This window comes from Bos indicus x Bos taurus, chromosome 3, assembly GCF_003369695.1.
Source record: "Bos indicus x Bos taurus breed Angus x Brahman F1 hybrid chromosome 3, Bos_hybrid_MaternalHap_v2.0, whole genome shotgun sequence".
NCBI lineage: Eukaryota > Metazoa > Chordata > Mammalia > Artiodactyla > Bovidae > Bos > Bos indicus x Bos taurus.
This window is the reverse complement of record NC_040078.1, coordinates 110777586-110800042: the sequence shown is the minus strand read 5'-3', so window position 1 is coordinate 110800042 and position 22457 is coordinate 110777586. Positions and strand designations below refer to the sequence as shown.

At 38.9% G+C, this 22457-nt stretch overlaps 2 protein-coding genes and 1 pseudogene across 6 annotated transcripts in view; 1 reads left to right on the top strand and 2 right to left on the bottom strand.

Annotated features, from left to right (window-relative positions):
* Window positions 1-22248, bottom strand: part of ZMYM6 (zinc finger MYM-type containing 6) — a 45109-nt gene extending 22861 nt beyond the window's left edge. Inside the window, exons 1-8 of one of the 5 annotated variants that reach the window (XM_027537900.1) lie at window positions 22069-22248; window positions 20812-20973; window positions 11421-11505; window positions 10356-10605; window positions 6546-6720; window positions 6256-6447; window positions 1251-1401; window positions 513-628 (exon numbers count right to left, since the gene is read on the bottom strand). In XM_027537900.1, coding sequence (XP_027393701.1) covers window positions 513-628; window positions 1251-1401; window positions 6256-6447; window positions 6546-6720; window positions 10356-10605; window positions 11421-11505; window positions 20812-20904 — 1062 coding nt within the window. In that variant the 5' untranslated portion in view covers window positions 20905-20973; window positions 22069-22248. Of the gene's footprint in view, window positions 1-512; window positions 629-1250; window positions 1402-6255; window positions 6448-6545; window positions 6721-10355; window positions 10606-11420; window positions 11506-20811; window positions 20974-21505; window positions 22008-22068 lie in introns of those variants that run through there. The other 4 variants (XM_027537899.1, XM_027537902.1, XM_027537903.1 and 1 more) reach the window with 4 other exon arrangements.
* Window positions 11514-14060, bottom strand: LOC113890161 (ribonuclease P protein subunit p20-like). The gene has a single exon (XM_027537905.1). The coding sequence runs from the start codon at window positions 13620-13622 to the stop codon at window positions 13191-13193; it is 432 nt and encodes a 143-aa protein (XP_027393706.1). The 5' UTR covers window positions 13623-14060; the 3' UTR covers window positions 11514-13190.
* Window positions 16317-20792, top strand: LOC113890160 (annotated as a pseudogene).
* Window positions 22249-22457: the final 209 nt, after the last annotated feature.

Genomic DNA, 22457 nt, shown 5'->3' with positions numbered 1-22457 from the left:
TAGCTATTAAGAGCACAGTGGCCACTTTGCTTTCTCCCTGGGACCAAGGATACCACACCAGGGATCTTCCCACCCAGGAGGATCACTAAATTCTACCCTTTCTCTGTGTATTAGAGAGTAAGGAGAGAATGTGACAAGTGGAGGCTTCCTATTCTGTGCCAGGAGTCATGATGTATCTGGCCCAGGATGAGAGGAACGGACACAGGTGCCCATCACCATGCCACCTATCCAAACCACAGCCTACTTCCATTCTTTTGAAAGGGAGACAGCCAAGGGAGAAAGTGGAAGAGAAACGCAGTTTAGGTGAGAACGCTGAATAAAGAAGGACTAAAGCTCAAATCTTGGGCTCAGACATTTTGCAGAAATGACCTCTTGGACTGTAATTGAACAGAATCTCTTCTTCCTAACTGAAGCTTAATCTTTGATAAGGATGGTCCCTTCGGCAGTTAACATTTTGCCACAGACCACTGCCTAAGAGAACTGCAAGGGTACAGCACTAGCTAAGGTCATACCTGGAAAGCCACCACACAGCTGGAGCTGCAGAAGCTGTGTATCGTTCCATTGGACATGGCCAGGTGATACTGAGGGACTGCTGAAGTTTTACAACTATGGCACAAAACCTGGACACCTTGGTAACAAAAAACAAAACCCAATGACTAAGTTACACAGATGAACAAATAAACCAAAAATGTATTAGGGGAGTAAAAATATCAAATATTCAGGAATATGCAAAACGAAAATGAAAGAACTTTATAGTAACATGTACAGCTAACTACAATTAAGTCCCACTTACACAAAAATTAACTTGGAATGTATATGTGTTTTTCGCTCTTTTCACATATGAAATTACAAAATAAATACTTTGATCAAGAAAATCACTGAAAAACTTTGCTGCTTAAAAATCAGCTCTTTGAGGGACTTCCCTGGCATCCAGTGGTTAAAATTTCACCTTCCAATGCAGGGGGTGCGGGTTCGATCCCTGGTTGGGGAACTAAGATTCCACATGCCTTGTGGCCAAAAAACAGAACATAATACAGAAACAATATTTTAATAAATTCAATGAAATTTTTTCTAAATGGTCACATCAAAAAAAACTTAAAAAAAAAATCAGCTCGTTGAAACAAAAGCAACCTTGGGTCTTTATTTAAACCACACAGATTGCTTTAGTTTTGTAATAAAGTGGAAAAAAAAGCAGTTACATTCCTCTTCAATAGTTACAAAATCTATAAATGTATGGAATTAAACATTACCTGAAGAAGTAACTGTCTTAACTCTGTAAGCAGATAAGCAATTAATAGAGCAGAAAAGCTCTGTTTTTCCTGAGTCATTCGTAGTCTCAATCATCTCAGCTGAGGGCCTCAATGATTTCCCCAAGGCATATGGAGGAGTTTGGGCTGAATTCTATTAAAATAAAATAACATTTAAATACCAAGTACAAGCACACATATATACATATGCTGTAAGGAAAGAAAAAAGGAAAAGCTACCTACAACCAAAGCCTCTGGCTAAAGTATCTGAGCATGATATTTGACAATGATAGCAGCTACACCAAGTATAGATTTTCCTAAAACTGGGATGTGGGAAAAATAAGTTCTTTCATCTACTAACACAGGCACACTTCATTTCATTGTGCTTCACTTTATTATGCTTTGCGGATACTGCATTTTTCACAAACTGAAGATTCTGTGGCAATCCTGCGTCAAGCAAGTCTATCAGTGCCATTTTCCCAACAGCCTTTGCTCACTGTGACACATTTTTGGTAAATCTCGCAATATTGCAAACTTTTTCATTATTTTGTTATGGTTGTCTGTAATCAGTGATCTTTAATGTTACCATTGTACCTACTTTGGGGCTGCCATGAGCCACAGCCATTTAAGACAAGCTTAACTGGTAAATGTTGTGTGTGCTCTGACTGCTACACTGACTGCTCGTTTCCCGTCACTCTCCCTCTCCTCAAGCCTCCCTGTTCCCTGAGACACAACAATACTGCAATTAGGCTAATTAATACCCTACAATGGTCTTCAGAGAGTCAAGTGAAAGGAAGAGTCACATATCTTTCACTTCAAATCAAAAGCTAGAAATGATTAAACTTAGAGAGGAAGACATAAAAAGCTGAGGCAGGCCCAAAGTGAGGCCTCTTGTGCCAGTTAGCCAAGTTCTGAATGCAAAGAAGAAGTTCCTGAAGGAAATTAAACATGCTGCTCCAGTGAACACACAGATGTTAAGAAAGCAAAAATGTCTTACTGCTGATATGGAGGAAGTTTTAGTGTCTAAAAAGATCAAAGCAACCACAATGTTCCCTTAAATCAAAGCCTAACCCAAAGCAAGGCCCTACCACTCTTCAATTCGATGAAGTCCAAGACAGGTGAGGAAACTTCAAAAGAAAAGTTTGATGCGGGCAGAGGTTGGTTCATGAGTTTTAAGGAAAGACATCATCTCTATAACATCAAAGTACAATGCAAAGCACCACGTGCTGATGCAGAAACTATGAGCTATTCAGAAGATCCAGCTAAGATCATTAACAAAGATGGCTACATTAAACAACAGATTTTCAACACAGATGAAACAGCCTTCCATTGGAAGAAGATTCCATCTAGGACTTTCATCCTACAAAGAAGCCAATGTGTGGTTTCAAAGCTTCAAGGAAAGGCTGACTCTCTTGTTAGGGGCTAATGCAGCTGGTAACTTGAAATGGAAGCCAATGTTCACTTATTATTCTAAAAATCCTAAGGCCCTTAAAAATAAGGCTAATTCTACTCTGCCTGTGCTCTGTAAATGGAACAACAGAGCCTAAATGACAGTGTATCTGTTGACAATGCAGTTTACTGAATAGTCGAAGCCCACTGTTTAGACCAACTCCTCAGAAAAAAAGATTCCTTTCAAAATACAACTGTTCAATGACAATGCAACCGGTCACACAAGAGCTCTGACAGAGATGTACAATGAAATTAATGTTGTCTGAAAACAAGCCTGCTAACAAATCATCCATTCTGCAGCCCATGGATCAAAGAGTAATTCTGACTTTCAAGTTTCATTATTTAAGAAATACATTTTATAAGGCTATTGTTGCCATAGATAGTGATTCTTCTCATAGATCTGGACAAAGTAAATGAAAAGCCTTCTGGAAAGGATTCACCATTCTAGATAGTGATTCATGGGAAAAGGTCAAAATATCTACATTAACAGGAGTCTAGAAGAAGTTGACTCTAACTTTCAAGGATGACTTTGAGAGATTTAAGACTTCCGTGAATAAAGTAACTGTGCATGTGAAGTCGCTTCAGTCATGTCCGACTCTTTGCAACCCCATGGGCTGTAGCCCACCAGGCTTCACGGTGCATGGGATTCTCCAGGCAAGAATACTGGAGTGGGTTGCCATGCCCTCCTCCAGGGGATCTTCCCGACCCAGGGATCGAACCCGTGTCTCCTGAGGCTCCTGTACTGCAGGCGATTCTTTACCGCTGAGCCAGAGCAGAAGCCCCTGCAGACTGGTAGAAATAGCAAGAGAACCAGAATTAGAAGTAGAGCCCAACGATGTGACTCAATTTCTGCTATCTCATCATAAAACTTTAATGCACACAAAAAAGTGATTCCTTGAGATGAAATCTACTCCTGTAAAGATGCTGCAAAGATTGTTGAAATGTCAACAAAGGATTTAGAATATTAAGTAAGTTTAGTTAATAAAGCAGTGACAGGGTTTGATAGGATTGACCCCCATTTTGAAAGAAGTTCTACTGTGGGTCAAACGCTATCAAACAGCATTGTATGGCTAGAGAGAAACTGTTTATGAAAGGAAGAGTCAATCCATGCAGCAGACTTCATTGCTGTCTTATTTTAAGAAACTGCCATAGCCACCCCAACCTTTAGTAATCACCATGCTGAGCAGTCAGCAGCCATTAACATCGAGGCAAGACCTTCTTCTAGCAAAGAGATTATGACTCTCCGAAGGCTCAAATGAACGGTTAGCATTTTTAAGCAATAGCGTATGTTTAAATTAAGGTATGCACATTATTTTTTAAGACATAATTCCACTGCACACGGCATAGTATTTACACAGTATAGTGTAAATAAACTTTTATATGCACTGGGAAATCAAAAATTCATGCGTCACTTTATTGCAACATTTGCTTTACTGTGGTGGTCTGGAACTGAACACGTAATATCTCTGAGGTATGCCTATAAACACTCTCTTTCTAAAGGTGAGGAAAAGACACATTCTGAATAAGTTAAGTTATCTAGTAAGCTGCTTTCCTAGCTACAGAAACTGGATTAACTCAATTATACCTCTAAAACTCTTAACTGATGAAAACTCTATAAATAACATTTTGGAATTATTTAAGGATAAGTTGTTCACTTTTTGAAAGGACCCACTGAGACCTGAAACATACCTCTTTAAACCAAATATATATAAATGACATATATGTGTGTATATATATATATATACATTATATTTGTGTATATATGTATATAAGAATTGCTAATATAATCTTCCTTTATTGCAGTGGTCTAGAACCAAACTCACAATATTCCTGAAGTATGTCTGTAAAATAAAAACTGAAAAAAATTAATAACTATTCAAATATATTAGCAACAAAATACATTAAAAATAATGAATTAATTAGTCATAACATACTTTTCTCATCACAAATAATCAGAGACCAAGTAATCCACAAACCTAAGGACCACCCCCAGGAGAGACTTGGACATCAGTCTAAGAGATAGTCTACCACCTTGAAGGTCACTTAACTAGTAAAACTCTTTAGCAGGAGACAAAAAAGATGTTTAATGTATATGAGGAGATTCTGCAGAACTACCTGTTTTTCAAGCTGAGTTTCACAATAAAATTTGCCTATAAGTTTATTCACGTTTTAAGAAACACAATAATACTGGCCACCATTTATATAAATTAAAAATATTATTACTTACTGAGTGCTCATCATGAGCCAGGCCCCATACTAAGCAATTTTATGTACACTGTACCGTAAAATCCTTCCAATAACATAGTGAGATACTTTAAAAAATTATATTAATAAACTGTAACTTTAATTAACTTAACCAAAAAAAACCAAAAAACAGAAAAGTAGGAGACTGAACTTACTTCATCTGGATCCAAAGTCCAGGCTCCTAGCCACTAGCCTATACTGTCACTGGCACACTGTAAAATCTTTCACTAATAAGTTACACAGGGAAGTAAAAGGTAGGAAAACATAAATTGCAAAGTTTCTTTACATAATCCTCTGGGTAAAAGAGGAACACCACTTACGAAGTGGACAGAATACAATACCAGTAACAAAATCAGGAATGGAACTGATCTGAGGACTATACACACACACACACACATCCATACACATATAACATGGATTCTATTCTTGCGAAAATAGTAAGCAGACTGCCAAAAGTGGCTAAGTTCCTAGAAAAAGGATACTTTATAAAGATGAATGTCCATTACTAACTGCTCAGAGGAATTAAACCAAACTCCCTAACTGAAAAAAAAATTTAATTATCATTTACACGTTTTTTGAAAATAATAACTTCTTTTTTTTAGGACTTCCCTGGTAGTCCAGTGAGTAAGACTCTGTGCTTCCAATGCAGGGGGCACAGGTTCAATCCTTGGTCAGGGAACTAAGATCCCACATGTCACATGGTACAGCCAAAACATAAATAAATAAAAATAAATTTTCAGTTTATTTCTTAAATATTCAGCAATGATTAAATTGACACAAATTAATACATTTAGTAACAAAACTAATAAATAAAAATTAGCTAAAGTTAAAAAAAAGGCAGTTGGAAAACAGAAAAATCCAAAAAAAAAAATACCTAAAGCATCCTAATAAAGCAATGTTGCCAAAATAATGATAATTAATTCCAAAACACATTTAAAATACATACTTTCTAAAATGAAAAAGATATGTTTTATATTTGCTGATTGTATCATTTTTTAACTCTTGGTCATAGTTTATCCACAATAATATGGGGTTTTCTTCACTATCAATAGAGCACAAAATATTTCACACTCATGAAATTATGTTTGTGAATTCGTGGCCATGAAGGAAACCCTAAAGAACGATCTAGTTCATCTATCTTATCTTCCTATCAAAATCAACCCTTAAAGTTTCACAATCTATCCCATTTTTCTGGAGGGGAAATCGCACACAAGATCAACTGATGGGCAGAGCTCCCTCTATTCTGCGCTTTGTCCCTGTGCCGCCACCTGGAAAGGGGCGCGCCTGACAGGGCACAGGAGCCTGCCGTTCGTACCTGCTTATACGCCATGATACTTGTGGAACTAAAGACCTTCTGGGACTGGCAGGGACCAGAGCTACTGTAGCAGTAGCTCCCACAGTTCTCACAACAGTTCATGGTGAGGTTGTTGGTAGAATGAAATTTTGAAAAACAGGCATCGCTACAAAGACCATGTACCACATTTTGATATTTAACTTCAAATCGAATCTAGGAAAGAAAAACACACAGAGATACAAAGTAAGCAGAGCCAGTAGAAAACCTCTGATCTGTGAACAGAATCTGAATAAAGACGAAATAGAACTTACATCAGCATTCTTCTGACACATACTGCACTTAGTTGAAATGCTATTGGTATATATGGTAACAACAGGTTTTCTCTTCAGCTCATAAGAAGAAAGGCATGATTGGCTGCAGAAATCTTTGCTAGGAGAGGAATTTTCAAATTGGGTTGTGATCACATCCTTTGGATTTAAAATGTCTCTAAAAATAAATAACAAAGGCAAAATGAAATGTGTTCTCCCTAATTGTAATTTCTTCCTCTTTGTGAGCTAAAATAACTACATTTACTAAGGACAGCTATTGTATAAGCAGAAAATGGCTGGCCCTGCGACAGGCTTCTGGAAAACTGGGTTTGATGATTAGTTCTATTACTTCTCAGCTGAGGGACAATGAGTGAGGCAACAGGCAATTACTGGCTCAATTTCCTCATGTATAAAATGGAGTTCATAAAACTTAATTTATAGACGTGTTGAGGGAGAATTACATTTAAAAGATATCCAGCCAGATGCTCATGAAAAAAACATTGAGGCTTCCAGTTCCAACCAAGTTTCATCTACTGGAGCCAAAAAGAACAAGTGTCCATCCCACAACCAGACCACAAAACACTTGTCCTCCTATGAGCCAGCAGCTGCCAAGAGTAGAAGCATAAATGAAACAACGAATGAAAAAATTTTTTATTCAAATGTAAGATTTGAGAAACAAATTATCAAAGATTTGCATTAAAAATTAGCATGATATAGAAAACTTCACTGTAACTGAAGAGATCCAAGAAACAAATGACAAACAAGGGTTATTAAGGCTTGGTATCAGAGGACAGATGGAAACAAGAATGAGACAAAAAGAACAGAAATAACTGAGTTGTTCTAGGAGACTCCTAGAGTTATTTTGTGAGAGCTCACTGTTACAATAAGCACTGCCAGTAAAAACAGAGGCTAAGTTACTGCCATTCTTCTGACAAGTATAAAAAACTGAAGGAAATAGTCATTAATTAGAAACACTAGTGCAGGCCACATAGTAAAGAATAATACTGGCAATAATATTATGTACTATAATAACGTACTGGGTAATTACTATGTGCCAGATATTGTTCTCTTGACTCAAATTATCCAATCTAATGATCACAAAAAACTCTATAAGGTAAGTATTATTGGGAGACCACATCAGAAAGGTTAAATAGCTTGTCAAAGTCATTCAGCTGGATAAGCAGTGAAGCTGGATAAGCGCTGATTCTACCATCTACGCAGCTCATCATTTCACTACTCTACCTTCCATCCTGCACCTTCACCACACTTAACTATTCTATGGTAAACTACAAAAGAATTCCAAAGGCGACAGAGCACTACTTTAATCTTCTATAACTCAGCCTTAATAAAAAAATAGTCAATCTTGAGGACCAAGTGGATATGCTTACATGCACATGAAATACTAATACTGAAAAGTGATTCTTCTACTAAAATCAAAGCAATTAAGAATTTCATTTAATAATGAAAACCTACAAGTGCCATGTATACATACATATACCAATGAGAATGACTTTTTAATGAAAATCTGTGCACATGAATATAAATGCATTCTAAACCTTACACATCCAAATGTATATGCTACACCTAAACATTCACCTTAGAAAAACTATACCTCTTCCAACAACAACATGGCTCAAACACTTTTTCTAATTTCTCATTTAGTTTATAAGAACTCTAAGCACAACTTCTTAATTTTATAGTCAGATATCATGTTTAACAGTATGACTCAATTTAATCATCTACAACAGTCAGTTGGAGACATCAAGTAACTTCTGGCAACTTGCAAAAATCAAACCCTAGCTGAAAAGATAGATTTATCACCTAACTTAGCCTAAAGGAATGTTTCACAGTCTCTGAAGGCAATGCCAGATCAGGAGACAAAAAATTTTTCTCAACAACAGTACTGTGGTAAAAAGCCAATGACAAGAGTGACTATTTTTAAGAAAATAATATGTATTTGGATGTATAAGTCATGCTCTATTCTTTCCAATTTAATTAATTTGGGCTTCCTCGGTCCAGTGGTTAAGACTCCACATTTCTACTGCAGGGGGCATGGGTTCAATCTTCGGGTGGAACTAAGATCCCATGTACCGTGTGACTTGGTCAAAAAATAAAATAAAGTAAAATTTAATTAATTTCCTCTTGATATTTGATATACTGAAGCTGAACACCTAAAATCAGAAAACTAAATTTGGTTTTCCCCGTAGTTATGTATGGATGTGAGAGTTGGACCATAAAGAAAGCTGAGCACCAAAGAATTCATGCTTTCGAACTACGGTGCAGGAGAAGACTCTTGAGAGTCCCTTGGACTGCAAGATCAAACCAGTCAATCCTAAAGGAAATCAACCCTGAATATTCATTGGAAGGATCACTGCTGAAGCTAAAGCTCCAATACTTTGGCCACCTGATACAAAGAACCAACTCACTGGAAAAGACCCTGATACTGGGAAAGACTGAGGCAGAAAGAAAAGGGGGCAGCAGAGAATGAAATGGTATGGGATGGTTAGATAGCATCACCAACTCAATGGACACGACCTTGAACAAACTGGGAGACAGAGGAGAATTTATTCTTCCAGATCAGTTTCATGAGAATGACACAAAAAAGTTAAAGTAAGGTATTGGGCATTTTGTAATAAAAGTAAATCTGAATATTTAAGTAAAGTATTTTAAAATTTCTCTTTCCTTTTAGTTGGGGATTTCCATTTTAATAGGATCTACTTTTAGATACCTAAGGTCAACACAACCAATCAGATAAAGAAACTATCGTTATGTCTCCAAAGACAAAATAGAGGTCACAAATTATATGTTAACTATACATAATATCAAATTTATTATTTAAAATAATAGGATCCCACTTATTAAGCATTTGCTATGTGCTAGGTCCTGTGCTAACACTTTCTCACTAAAACCTGAGGAAGTAGATATTACTTACTCATGAAGAAACTGAGGCTGAGAAAAGTTAAATATCTAGCCCAAGGTCATACAGCTAGTAAGTGATAGAGCTATTAATACAATCTAAAACCACGCTTGTTTCTTGCTCCACATTAGTGACTACTCCACAACTCACTATATTCCTAGAATTACAGTACCTCACAAATAGGCAAAACATGCCAAATTCTTCAAACTTCCTGAGATAAGTTTATGATTATTATTAACTTTATTATTTTTTATTTTTCTGCCCACACCATGCCTAGCACGCAGGGTCTTACCTAGTTCCCCAACCAGGGACCAAACCCATGCCCCCCGCACTGGAAGTGCAGAGTCCTAACCACTGGACCACCAAGTAATTCCCAAGAAAGAAATTTATAGGACGCTGTTGCTACTTCTTCCTCTCTCTGCATCTACGCGTTATTACAAGGCAACAGTGACCTCCAACAAAAGCTCACAAGGACTTCTCAGGAATAAATGCATTACTTTTGTGGCCAATTACCTTCTAAAGAATTAAATAACTTTCAAATACCATTATAAGGGTGATATTATTTCATTCTATACTTCAGTAACTTTCAAGATAACAAATAATTTTAAATGGTTGTCTACAATTACAACAGACATACAATATATGAGTGATCCTGCAATCTCTCAAAGAGTTTCTTTCTAGTAAAATTTAAATTGAAAGACATAGGAAAACTGGGTTAGGCAATCCTTTTTTACATCAAGTCACTTATTTAACTTTATAAACTTTAGAATTTGCAAATTTCTCAATTAGCTAAAAAATATTTCCAAAGAAATGTGCTAAAGAAATTTATAGTAGTGATAGTATGTTTGAACTAAATACACTAAAAAAATAAAAAGATATAATTAAGAAACTCATACTTTGAGCAGTTTGCACAGGTTTTCTTGGGAGGAGGTAGTAGGCAGACAGACGAAGAATGTCCGATGATGCACCTTGTGGAGCAAAAGAGCTGAGTAGATCCTGTCTTATGAAATGCAGTTTGACCTTTATAAAGCATTTTTTTACAACCAGAGCAAAAAACCTGAAGAGCTACAGCTGGAACTGAAGGAAGTGATACATTTGGGCCAGATGATGCAAGAGAAAGCTGAAAGCCTGGGGTCAACTGTTGGGCTATAAAAACAAAATAAGAAAAAGAAACAAACAGAAAAAAAAAATTTTCATATCAACATGAACATATATACATTCTCTATTTTTTAGGACAAATTCCCTCAGTCTGGAAATCCAATATTGAGACAATGAACCACTCCAGAACAGGTGATTTCCAATTTATTTAACCGTGACACACAGAAAGAACCACATTTCACATTACAACCCAGGAGACACATACGCAGATTTGTATGTATGTGAATAAGCATACAAAATTAAATAGCTGAAACAACAGTTTTATGAAATAATATGTTTCCTTACTATATGCATCACACTCTGATATACAGTTGACCCATGAGCAATTCAGGGGCGGGGGTGCCAACCCCATGCAGTCGAAAATCCATGTCCTGCTATGTCTGCCTCAAAACCAAAAGAACAGACAAATGACTCATCCAAGGGCAGGCAGCTGAAACTTTGGATAGAATCAGGACTCAAACTCTAATTCTTTTGATTTCACATATTGCGATTTCCAACTGAACATAAAAATCTCCCCATACTTAATTTACAGATCTATAAAATGAAAATACTGGTACTGTATTTATTGAAAAAAATCACCCAAATAAGCTGACCTGCACCCATTCAAATCCATGTGTTCAAGGATCAACTGTAATCATATTCCACTTTTTACAATTGTGGTCAAGACCAACCAGCCAGTCTGAAAAGCACTGCTTTGTCTAAAGGAAGAAAACAGACTTACACGAGGAGGTACTTTCCATCCATTCTACTAGTCAGAATAGAACAGATACGGATCGCAACTAACTTACAGTTCTGCTTCTTACCAAGAGGACTATCACTGACTGAAAACACAGCACTGATTTTCAGTTCACTTTCCTGAGCTTTGGGCTTTGAAGCATGTATATATTCCTTAAAGAAAAAGAAGAGACAGAGAAACAGTATAGTGTTAGTACCTGAGTAAACCAGAAATTCAAACAAAAAAAATAATCGTCATATTTATCTCTTCTACCTTATAATCCTAGTCACCTTCACAAATACTTCAAAAGTCAAAATTTACGAGTTATTAGGCTGATTTAATCTTTACAAAAAGGATCCTGTAACTGGAGAATCTTTTATGATACTTATATTTACTTACCACATGTAATCTTGAAAGGGAGGGGACATACGTATACCTGTGTTGCTATATGGCAGAAACCAACAGAATATTGTAAGGCAATTATCCTCCAATTAAAAATTTTTTTTTAATTTAATCTTGCTATACACAGATATTTCAATGCTGAGCACTACTTTTTTTTAGGCTGTGTTTATAAGGGAGCAATAAATGAAATTAAATCTGAGTGATTTCGAGTTTGGATCACATTAGTAATTTTATCCAACAGATTTGCAAGCTGTCATATCTGTTAATGGCAGAAAAGATATGTGTTTCAATGCAATCTGCTCATTATATACAAAATCATCACAGCTTAAATCAGATTTATCTTTAATATATTCTTCAAAATGCTTTAAAATAATATATAATCATGGAAAAAAATTTAAATACACGAATCTCCCTTGGAAAAGACTGCCCTTTATTCTGAGATATGAACTATCCTACATTTGGGGGGAGGGAACAGATGTTAAAATAGCCCTACATATTTCAAAATAAAAAGCTTTTTTAAAAATAGTCTTACTTTTTTTGAAACAATGGTGATAATAAGCAGTAACTGTTTTAATCTCCCTGTACTTAGCAAAATAACTGATGTATCAGTTTCCAAAGTTACTCGGGCATTTCTCTGGAATAGTAAATGCCAAAGATTAAAAACCACTGCATTAATTTACCACTTTCCATGGCACCAAACAAGCTACTGCCTATAACGTAAGACCTACTGAACCTTCTCTATGGATGAGAAAAGTGAGCTTTAGAGACGTTCATCAACTTGCACAAGGTCACAAAAATAGCAAGTGCACAAATGGGAATCAAACCTAGGTCTGTTTCAAAACCCATGCTCTCTCCCTCACAAATGTACAAATACAATATAACATAATTACAATAATGAATTCCAACCCTGGCCCCCAAGTGAAGTTTCCCTGGTATAGGCTCTCCCATCTCCTTTCACTCACAGCACTTGTCATAATTCATCACTTCATATTTATTTGGGTGATAATCTGCTTAATGTCTAACATCCCTCTTCCTCCCACACTAGACTGAAAGGACCGTGTCCACCACAGGCAGGGATCCTATCTGTTTTTCCACTTCTGTACATTCAACACCCAGCACAGTCAACATTACACAACGGAGAAGACTAAGGGCTCTGACAGACAGAAACAAGTGCAATCCTGGTTCTTTTTTTGCAGTGGGGTGGCCAGGCACCGACACAACTTGAAACTTTTTATCGTATAGGACGATGGCTACAGAACACAAAGATTCAGGAAAACCCACTGCTTGGGCCCAACAAAAGACACTATTTGCCTGCTCAGTTCACAGTTCTCTGGGCTGCAAGGGGACAGGCTTTTTCCTACGCGGCTCTAGCAGAAGGTCCATGACAGTAATCGATACAAGAAGAGCCACATCTGAGTCTAGCTGTAGGCGGCTGGGTGGCTAAGGCGGGCCAGCCTCATTTCAATTTCTTGAGGGTGACCCTGAAGACACAGATAGGGATGGCTGAGTTGTTGCAGACCTGGAGCGGCGGCTCTCCTGTACCCGGCCCTGGTTCCCACTCATGCACAAGCTCCCAGGCGGAGGTTCTGGCAGCCGTGTGCAAAGACCTGAAGCTGCCAGCCTGCAGCTGTAGGGCAATGTGAACGACACGGGTGACAGGCAGGCCCAAGTGGTGGGTGAAGATCTCAGTGCAGGCACTCTGAATCCCTGCCCTTCGGCCTAGCAGTTTCTGGCAGCAGGCCAGCTGGACCATAAGGCCAGTCTTCTTGTGGACATAAATGTCACTGGGCCTCCAGGGCAGGCGGTGGGGAAGCCGCTCCCACAGGGTATACTCCACTGGGTCAGGCTCAGCCTTGACAACCCCAATAGGCTCTCGATTTTCAGCCATGCTGTGTGTCTCTCTTCAGTCCACAGTGCCCTCCACATGCTCGTGGCCCACTCCCCTGCCAGGCCACTCAAGCAATTGGCTGGGATACAAGACGCTGTCCACAACCCCCAGCTCTAAGAAAGGGAGAGAAGGAAAGGGTGCGCTGCAGGAATGACAACGCTAGCAATCCCAGTATTTAGGAACAAGTTATTTAATCTTTTTCAGTTCCAATTTCCTTATCTAAAAAGACAGTATTACCTAACTCACTGGAGTGAATTTATGGGACATATGATTTAAAACAAATAAAGTACATAGCATGATGCCTTACAATTAGCCAAAAGTTAAATATGACTCATCAGCAAAATGCTAGCTCTTATTATTGTTTTCATAATTATAACACCGAATAAATATTTGTTGAATGAGTGAGTCCAAATTCATTCAATTCAAAGTGTGTGTGTGTGCTCAGTCACTCAGTCGTGTCCAACTCTTTGCAACCCCATAGGCTGTAGCCCACCAGGCTCCTCTGTCCACGGAATTTTCCAGGCAAGAATACTAGAGTCTTTTACCACTGAACCACCTGGCAATTCAAAGTGGACATTCTTAAACACTATACTTAAATAACAATATTCATTTACTGGCACTTGTGAAAAAGGAGAAGTTAAAAGTACATATATAGACTGCCTTCAACTTAACCAAAAAGAACACTTACGACTCAATAAAAGATCGTCTATCATCAACTCAATCTCTTAATATTTTTCTAATATGCCTGCTACATTTCCCTAGTCAGTTTCTCTTACTTCACAAAGTAACTGTTCCACACCTCCATCACTCATAAGTCCAAACCCCATATATTTCTGACTCAGTAATGCTTCTATTTCACCAAGAAAATAGAGGCAGCTAAGTAAGAATTCCCTCAGCATCCTGACTGCCTCCTCCACCATGCCTACACACGGGCTGGCAAACTGTCCTTGAACCTCACAGGAAAAGGCAACCTCCTCAGCCATGGCTGAAACCATGCCTGTTTTCGGAGTCCCTTTCCCTCCCCCTTCTTACAGCACTTCATACTTTCTTTGTATATCCTAAGCCTCTCTCCACCTTGTCAATGAAAGCGGCATGAACTGTAAAGAGGCAAAAAGGTAGTCTATATGGGTTCTTAGAACTGCAATTCAGGGATCACAGATTCTGGAGGAAGCCAGAATAGCGTCCCAGTGGAGGAGAATGCATAGGAGATTTTACGGGGCAAAGAAGGAAGTTCAAGCAGGCTTACACAAGCTGTTGACTAAGAATTTGGATTGGAGGATAAATCTGTTCTGTACATTTGATTGGGTTATCGAGCACACCTCATCTGTTTCTAGAGAAAGGTATGGTTTCCTTAGTCTGGAAATAGTCCAGTTCTTAGCACTGTTCTTTCCTTTCGGCAACTCAGCAACTATTCAGCAATTTTACGTTACAGAGTTCAGCAAGAGTTTGGCATGGGTACCAAATATCATGACCCTCAAGGAGTCTCAGTCATTCCTGCCTTTGTTCCTTTTACAACTTCCATGTTGGTTTCTTCCCTTCAGCTTATAAGGAACCTATTCCATAGGGAACTACTGACCTCTCTTCTCTCTCCCTTTTCAACCAAACTTAACAGAAAAAGTATTCCATTCTTTCTCTACTTCTTCACTTTGATTCCCTCCTGAACACAATGCAATCAAGCTGTTGCTTCAACTGAAAGATAACCAATTATCTCAAATTGCATAATTCAATAAACAATTTTAGGTTTTATCTTTCTTGGTCTCTCAAAAACATCTGACATCACCAATAATTCTATTGGTTGCCTTCTGATTATGTTATTTCAATTCATCATTACTATTTCTTAGTATCCTTCGTTAATCTTATACTCATCCCAAGTAAAAGGTGGGCTCCCCAGGTGGTTCAGTGGTAAAGAATCTGCCTGCCAATGCAGGAGACACAGGTTCAATCACTAGGTTGGGAAGATCCTCTGGAGAAGGAAATGGCAACCCACTCCAGTATTCTTGCTTGGGAAATCCCACGGACAGAGAAGTTTGGTGGGCTACAGTCCATGGGGTCACAAAAGAGTTGGACTCAACTTAGCAACTAAGCAACAACAAAGTCAATGGTCCCAAATTCAGTGGCATTGGAAACCCTTAAAATCTTGTTAAGACATAGATTTTTGGGTTTCAGCCTCAAAATTTCTTATTCAGCAGGTCTGGAGCATGAACCACCAAGAACATACATTTCTAATAGGTTCCCAGGTAATAACAAGGCTGCTGCTTGGGAGATTACTTGAAGCCATTTTGAAGCATTAAATTAATCCAGTTCCCAGCGCTCTATCCTGAGCTCTACTCTTTTTTCTATTTTTGTTCCCTGAACAATCTCATCCACTTTCATGTCTTCAACAATCACCTATATAGGGTGACCAAATAGAGCAAATAAAAATATAAAACAACCAGTTAATTTTAAATTTCAAATAAACAACAAATAATTTTTTAGTATAAGTCCCAAATACTGCATGCAACAGGCATGCTAAGTCACTTCAGTCGTGTCCGACTCTTTGCAACCCTATGGACTATGGCCCACCAGGCTCCTTTGTCCAGGGGGTCTTCCAGGCAAGAATACTGGAGTGGGCTGCTATGCCCTTCTCCAGGGGATCTTCCCAACCCAGGGACCAAACCTACATCTCTTACATCTACCTATATTGGCAAGCAGGTTCTTTACCACTAGCTCCACCAATACTTACATGAAAAAAATATTCATTGTTCATTTGATAGGCAAATGTAACTGAACATTGTTTTTAACTGGCAACACAATACCTACATACAGATAACTCTCTCATCTCTAAATACATGCAGGCGCCTCCGAGGGCAAAATTATCACTTGAATGCCCCCATGAGCCCCTTGAACACAACAGATCTCCAACTACACTTATTCTTTCCCCTTAAATCCTGTTCCTAGCCCCTCAGTAAATAGTATCATCACAAACTGAACTTACTGAAGCCAGAAACCTCTGAGTTTTCCTGGATCCTCCTTGACCCTCATACCTCATATACTATCTTTAAGTCAGATCAATTCTATCTAAATATCTAAAATTTATTCTCTTCTCCCACTTTACTGTTGAAATACCCAACCACTGAATATATCACATTCTCTCACCCCTCAATGATTTGGCACATGCTCTCTTCTCTGTCTGAAGGTTTTAATCAACTGCTGTAACTCAAGCACTACCCGCCCTGTGAAACCTTCCTCTTCTCCCTAGACAGACATAGGTATCCTTTTCCTATGTTCCCCATGCACCTTACACAATATTTAAAATTATGGTAATTATATCATATTCTGATTCTGTATCTGTACAGATTATCTGCACAGATTCTGTATCTGTACAGAGGGAGCACAAAGCAACAGAAAGAACACGTTTGAAGTCAGTCCAAGCTAAGTTCCTACTCTAACTCTGATGCTTCCTTTGAGTTTGGTAAGTTACCTAACCTGTCCTTCCTTCAGTTTCCTCCTTTTTAAAATGGGGTAAGGATACTTCCCTCCTATGTTTGTAGAGTTTAAATGAGAATGGGCAAGACACAATCAGCATACCTTTGGCAGGGCACAGTCACCACAAATAATACCTCTCCCATTTCCATACCTTTACTCCCCCTCATGCCATCAATTCACTTGAGAGCAGCGGCCCTATCTTTTCATCTCTGTAGCGCCTCTGAAAACAAAATAACTCACACAGCTTAGCATCCTGGTTAAGGGTTTGGGCTCTTGAACCAGACCACTTGGGTTCAAATGCTAGCTCATCGATGTACTAGGTTGTGTTACGTTTTATCTGTGTGTCTGTATCCTTGTGTGTAAAACGGGAATAATAACATACTTAACTCACAGGATTTGTGAGTGTCATGTATAAACTGCTTTCAACAGTGTTCAACAAGTGCTATAGGTCATATAAGCAGGAATAAAAGCTCACTGAATCACTGAGTGACAATTCATATAGCTTTAGTATCCAGAGCAGACCCCTGGTACATGAGGAAATAGCCAACTTTTTCAACTTCTTCTCTACTATTTTCCAGTATTCAAATATTTACAATATGCAAACATGAAAAGGAGCACACACTATTTGTTCAATTGGCTTTTCCATCATAGCCGACACTCAATCATGAAAAATCATAGCCCATTCACCTTCAAGCATTAATATAAACCAAAGAGAACTGAAGAAGCCCCCATCCACATAAATTTACATTGCAAGCTGTCAGTGGGATTTTCTTTACCACAATTTTTATATTCAGAAAGAATACTCAATTAATTCATAGTTCAATATTTCTTAAACTTTTCGACTACAGGCAAAGTACAATGAAAGAAATATTGGATCTGGAATCTTAAAAACTGGTTTTGTATGCCAGCTTTGCCATGAGACCTTGATGAAGTCACTTACTCCTTCATGCTGTTTCCTCGTCTGTGAAACACAGGCTCTTTTATTTTAATTATTGAGCACATGCAGTCATTGTGCAAGCAACTGAGGTCAAGTAAGACCAGACTCTGAAAACAAAATTCATAAAAATGAAAGCACTACACACAATTTAAAGAATAAAGAGAGAGAGAGAGTGGCTAATTCTAAGTGACAAGACAGTTAAACCGTATCTTAAAAGAGGAGAAACTTTCTGCCAAGCTACCTAGTTTAGGATACAAAGGCAGAAGAAATGGCATGTGCAAAGGCAAGGAAACAAAAATTAACAGAATATACCTTTTTGTGAAATGCAAATAGTTTGCAGGATCCTAGATTAGAAAAGGTGGGAAGGATGAGTGGTGATAGTGAAGAGGGAAACAAAGGTCTAAATGTGGATAGTTTGGATATAACATGAAAAAGTTTATGTTTTATCCCACATGAGGAGACAAGGTCTTTAAAGAGAACCATGTCATCAAACTTGTAAAGAGTACCTTAGGGCTCTTTCCCTGCCGCTGTGAGTCACATGGGAGGCAGAGGTTTAGGAGCATTCAAGCTTCGGCTCCACCACTGCCATGGCACCATGGCTGTAACCCACCGCACCTCGGTGGGGGAAGGCATTTCTGCTGGAGGTGTAATGGACATTAAAGCCGCTTTACAAGAGGTGCTCAAGACCACCCTTACCCAGGATGGCCCAGCACGGGGGGTTTCAAAGCTACCAAAGCCTTAGACACGTGCCAAACCCATCTTTTTGTGTTTGCATCTAACTCTGATGAGCTTATCTCAAGTTGGTGAAGGCCCTTGTAATGAATGACAAATCAACCTAATTAAGGACAATGATAACAAAAAAACAGAAGAAAGGGCAGGCCTCTGTAAAACTGACAAGAGAGGGGAAAAAACCCTGTAAAACAGATAGTTGCAGTTGTGTGGTGGTTATGGACTACAGCAGAGAGTCTCAAGCAAAGGATGTCATTGAGGGGTACTTCTAATAGAAGAAATGATTTAATTAAAAACTTGGCTCTTGTTACTCAAAAAAAAAAAAGAGAGAGAGAGAGAGAAAGAGTACCATGGTATCACTATACAAGATTTTCATGAATGTGACTGAAGAGATGATGTTTAACAGGAAACTCAATGTTATGAAAGTCCAGATGAGAAATAATGAAGAGAGGAAAAGGAAGAGTGAAAAACTCTTAAAAGGTTAGAATCCACAAAACGTGGCAAACAAATGGTTACTTCTGGCAAAGGAAGAAGAATTACTATCTGGAGGGAAAATAAGTGTCATAGATACCACCATCCCCCACCCCACATCCTGCAGACACTCCCTCCGAACCCTTCACAGCACAGCCCTTTAGGAAGGCGTGGAGTTGATGAACAGACAAACTATTTGACATCCTGTCCTGGAATGATACTGCCTTTGAGATAATATGAGAAATAAAATCATTATTATTTATATTTTCAGTATTATTGGTTTGCTTCTGCAATAAAGCCAGTAACTGGAGTATATGGCAAAGGAATTGTCCAAGACAAAAAAAATCACTTTTTGCCAAAACAACTAGCTGGTCTCTCTACATTGACGTCCACAGATTTCTAATCTGGGTCCCTAAAGGGTAGCCATATGATCTTTCCAAACATGTTTATCTTATTCTACCAAGTAATACCCTACAATGGCTTCACAAGGTTCTCATGATAAGACCAACATAAGACCAAAATTTGTAACAAAGTCCTGCATAATCTGGCCTCAAATTACTTACAGTGCCTCATCCTAGAAGCAGGATAGCACAGGCTCTCAAGTCTGATACCTGGATTTGAATTCAGTTTTTGCCATTTAGGAGCTATGATCTGTGGTAAACTCCTTGATCTCTATGTACTTTGGTTTCCTCATCTCAAAAATGGGGCTAATGATAAGGTTGTAAGAGTGGTGCTCATCACTGTCTAAGCACATGTAAGTTTTAACAAGTTACTATTTATAATGTCATGTTATTATGATATACTCTACATATTGATATATCAATACCACTATTAGTATTGTCATTATGATCACCATTATCATCGTCATCACCATTTTCAGTTTTTATGTCCCAGGCCCACTGGTCTTGCAGTTCTTCAAAAGAACCATGCATCTTCCCAGATGAGAGCTTTCCTATATACAGATCACTCTGTCTGGAACACTATCCTCCATGCCTTTGCCTAGTCAATTCATTCTGCAAAATTCAGCTTACAAATCCTCCTCCAGCCTGCACCTGCCAATCAGAACTAAGCCAGATCTCCCATTTTAGGCCTTTTTTCCACAGCATTTGACATAGTTTGTAATTATATATATTTACTGAACTGAACTGAACTGAATACATCTGATATACATCTGATATAAACGTGATCAATTACTTGTGTAATGTCCATTTCCTCTACTAACTGGCAAGCTCTATGAGGGAAGAGATTAAACTGACCTTGCTCACTGCTGGATTTCCAAAGCCTAGCATAGAGTAGACCACAAATACTTACAGAATAAAAGAAAACTACTATCAGATACATAAGAATTCTTTGTAAAGGTACCAAATAATGGGAAAAGGGTAATACACATTACTTTCCTCCCACAAAAAGAAAGAGTTATCAAGATCTTTTTTCATTCAAGGAACATAAGAGGTAATTTACCCATCTAATGTGGGGAAAAAATCAATTTGGGTTACAAGTCAGAAACTTAACTAAAAATTTGAATTCAACAGATACAAGAAAAGAAATTTAAAAAAAAATTTTTTTAATTAAAGCTGAAATGCTTACTTGAGCATTGTCAGGTTCTTCTTTAATTTTGTCCAGAAGGGCTTGCTGTGGTGCCAGTGCTTTGCCACATTCACCATCCAAAGGTTCTTTCATCCTAATTTTTTACGTAAAGGGATTTCTCAGTCTAAATAGATTTCTTCTTGGTGGTAGATAGCTGGATTCCTAAAACACAACATAAAGGATTGGTACTCAAGCTTATTCTTGTTTTTTTCCTCCTTCATGTGTATCTGTATCAAAAGCTCTGTGTTGAGCGCAAGATTTTAGGGCTAAGCATTTGAAAAAACAACTCTTCTGAGGCCATGACTATACTCCTTCCTGCCTTCTCCTTCAGTAGCTGCCTTCACATTTTAAAAAAAAGTGTCTTAGAACAATAGTTCCCACTTCCCTGATATCTTAAAGACAAACACTCTTGATTTTTTGTACGTTGAAAGTTACCGTGGGATTGAGACTAGAAGACCAAGACGGGAGAGGAAGTTACCAAGCTCTTGGAAGAAAGGACCTAGAAATACAGTTTCTGAGACCATGAGAATTAGTACTTGAAGCATACCTCCAGCTTATATGTCTCAAAGTGGGGCACACCAAGCTCCCCACCCCCACCTCTAACTCAGCCTTCACTGGAGGTCTCCATAGGGACCCCATCTCTGGCCTTAAGACAAGCTCTAAGCTCAAGATGCCACCAAATGAACTGGTATACCCTTAAAGTGGTCCACCTGCACCTTTCAGGGTCTCATGGGGTCCATGCCCAGGAAGGAGCCCCTCTGAGCTCCATTGCCCAATCGTCTTCTCGTAAACAAGATTAGTCATTCAGCAGATTTCCCTTCTCCTAGGAGTCAACATACTAAATTGGACGTAGTACACCTAAAGCAAACGAAAACTCTGCAAAGTTGTCTTGACCCAGTCAAGCCAGGCATGGAAATGGTCAACGCCAGGCTTAAAAGCCAGTGCGAGAGATGAGAACTTATGTGCCCACTTGCCACAGTTCTAACAGTCTATGAGCGCTCATGTCTTATTCGCTCCCCAAATCTCGTCCCCCACCATTAACTCCCACGCCTGTCAGTGGGTACAAACACGGCAACGCTGTATCTGATGGAGGGAACGCGACCCGCATATGCCTGTCAGCCCATCTCTGCGGCGAAACCCCAACGTTTCAGCCACCCAGCCAGACTGCGCTTCTTCCGCCCTGCGCCCGCCTCGTCACGTGGCGCGGCCGCAGCCCCGCCCCATACGGCCCCTCCTGCTGGGGTCGACCGCGCTCACCGTCTGCTGCCCTCGTCGCTCCTGAGAAGCCCTCGTCGCTCCGGGAAGCGGGGACAGAACCTGGGGGCCCCACGCCGGGACAATGATTACTTTCTCTTACTGGAATTCTTCTACACGATGCATCGCAACGCAACAACCATACAACTGCGCGTGCGCAGCCTCGGTTACCGCCCCGCCCCCTTCGCCCTTTCCCATCATGCTCCAGATCTGAGCTGAGCTGATTTCCCAGCATTCTCTCTCCTCATATATGGTTGACTTCTTAAAGAGACAGAGATCCAATAGTGAGAAGCTAGAGGAAGGGATTTGGGGGAAGAATCTAAGGGGCCTAAGATGGTACTGTAAGTGCTCTGCACCATTCTTATTTCCGGAAAGGTGACCTCCTAAGAGAA

What these genes read in the sequence shown, in the direction of transcription:
- LOC113890161 (XM_027537905.1), bottom strand. Translation starts at nt 13,622, where the DNA reads ATGGCTGAAAATCGAGAGCCTATTGGGGTTGTCAAGGCTGAGCCTGAC.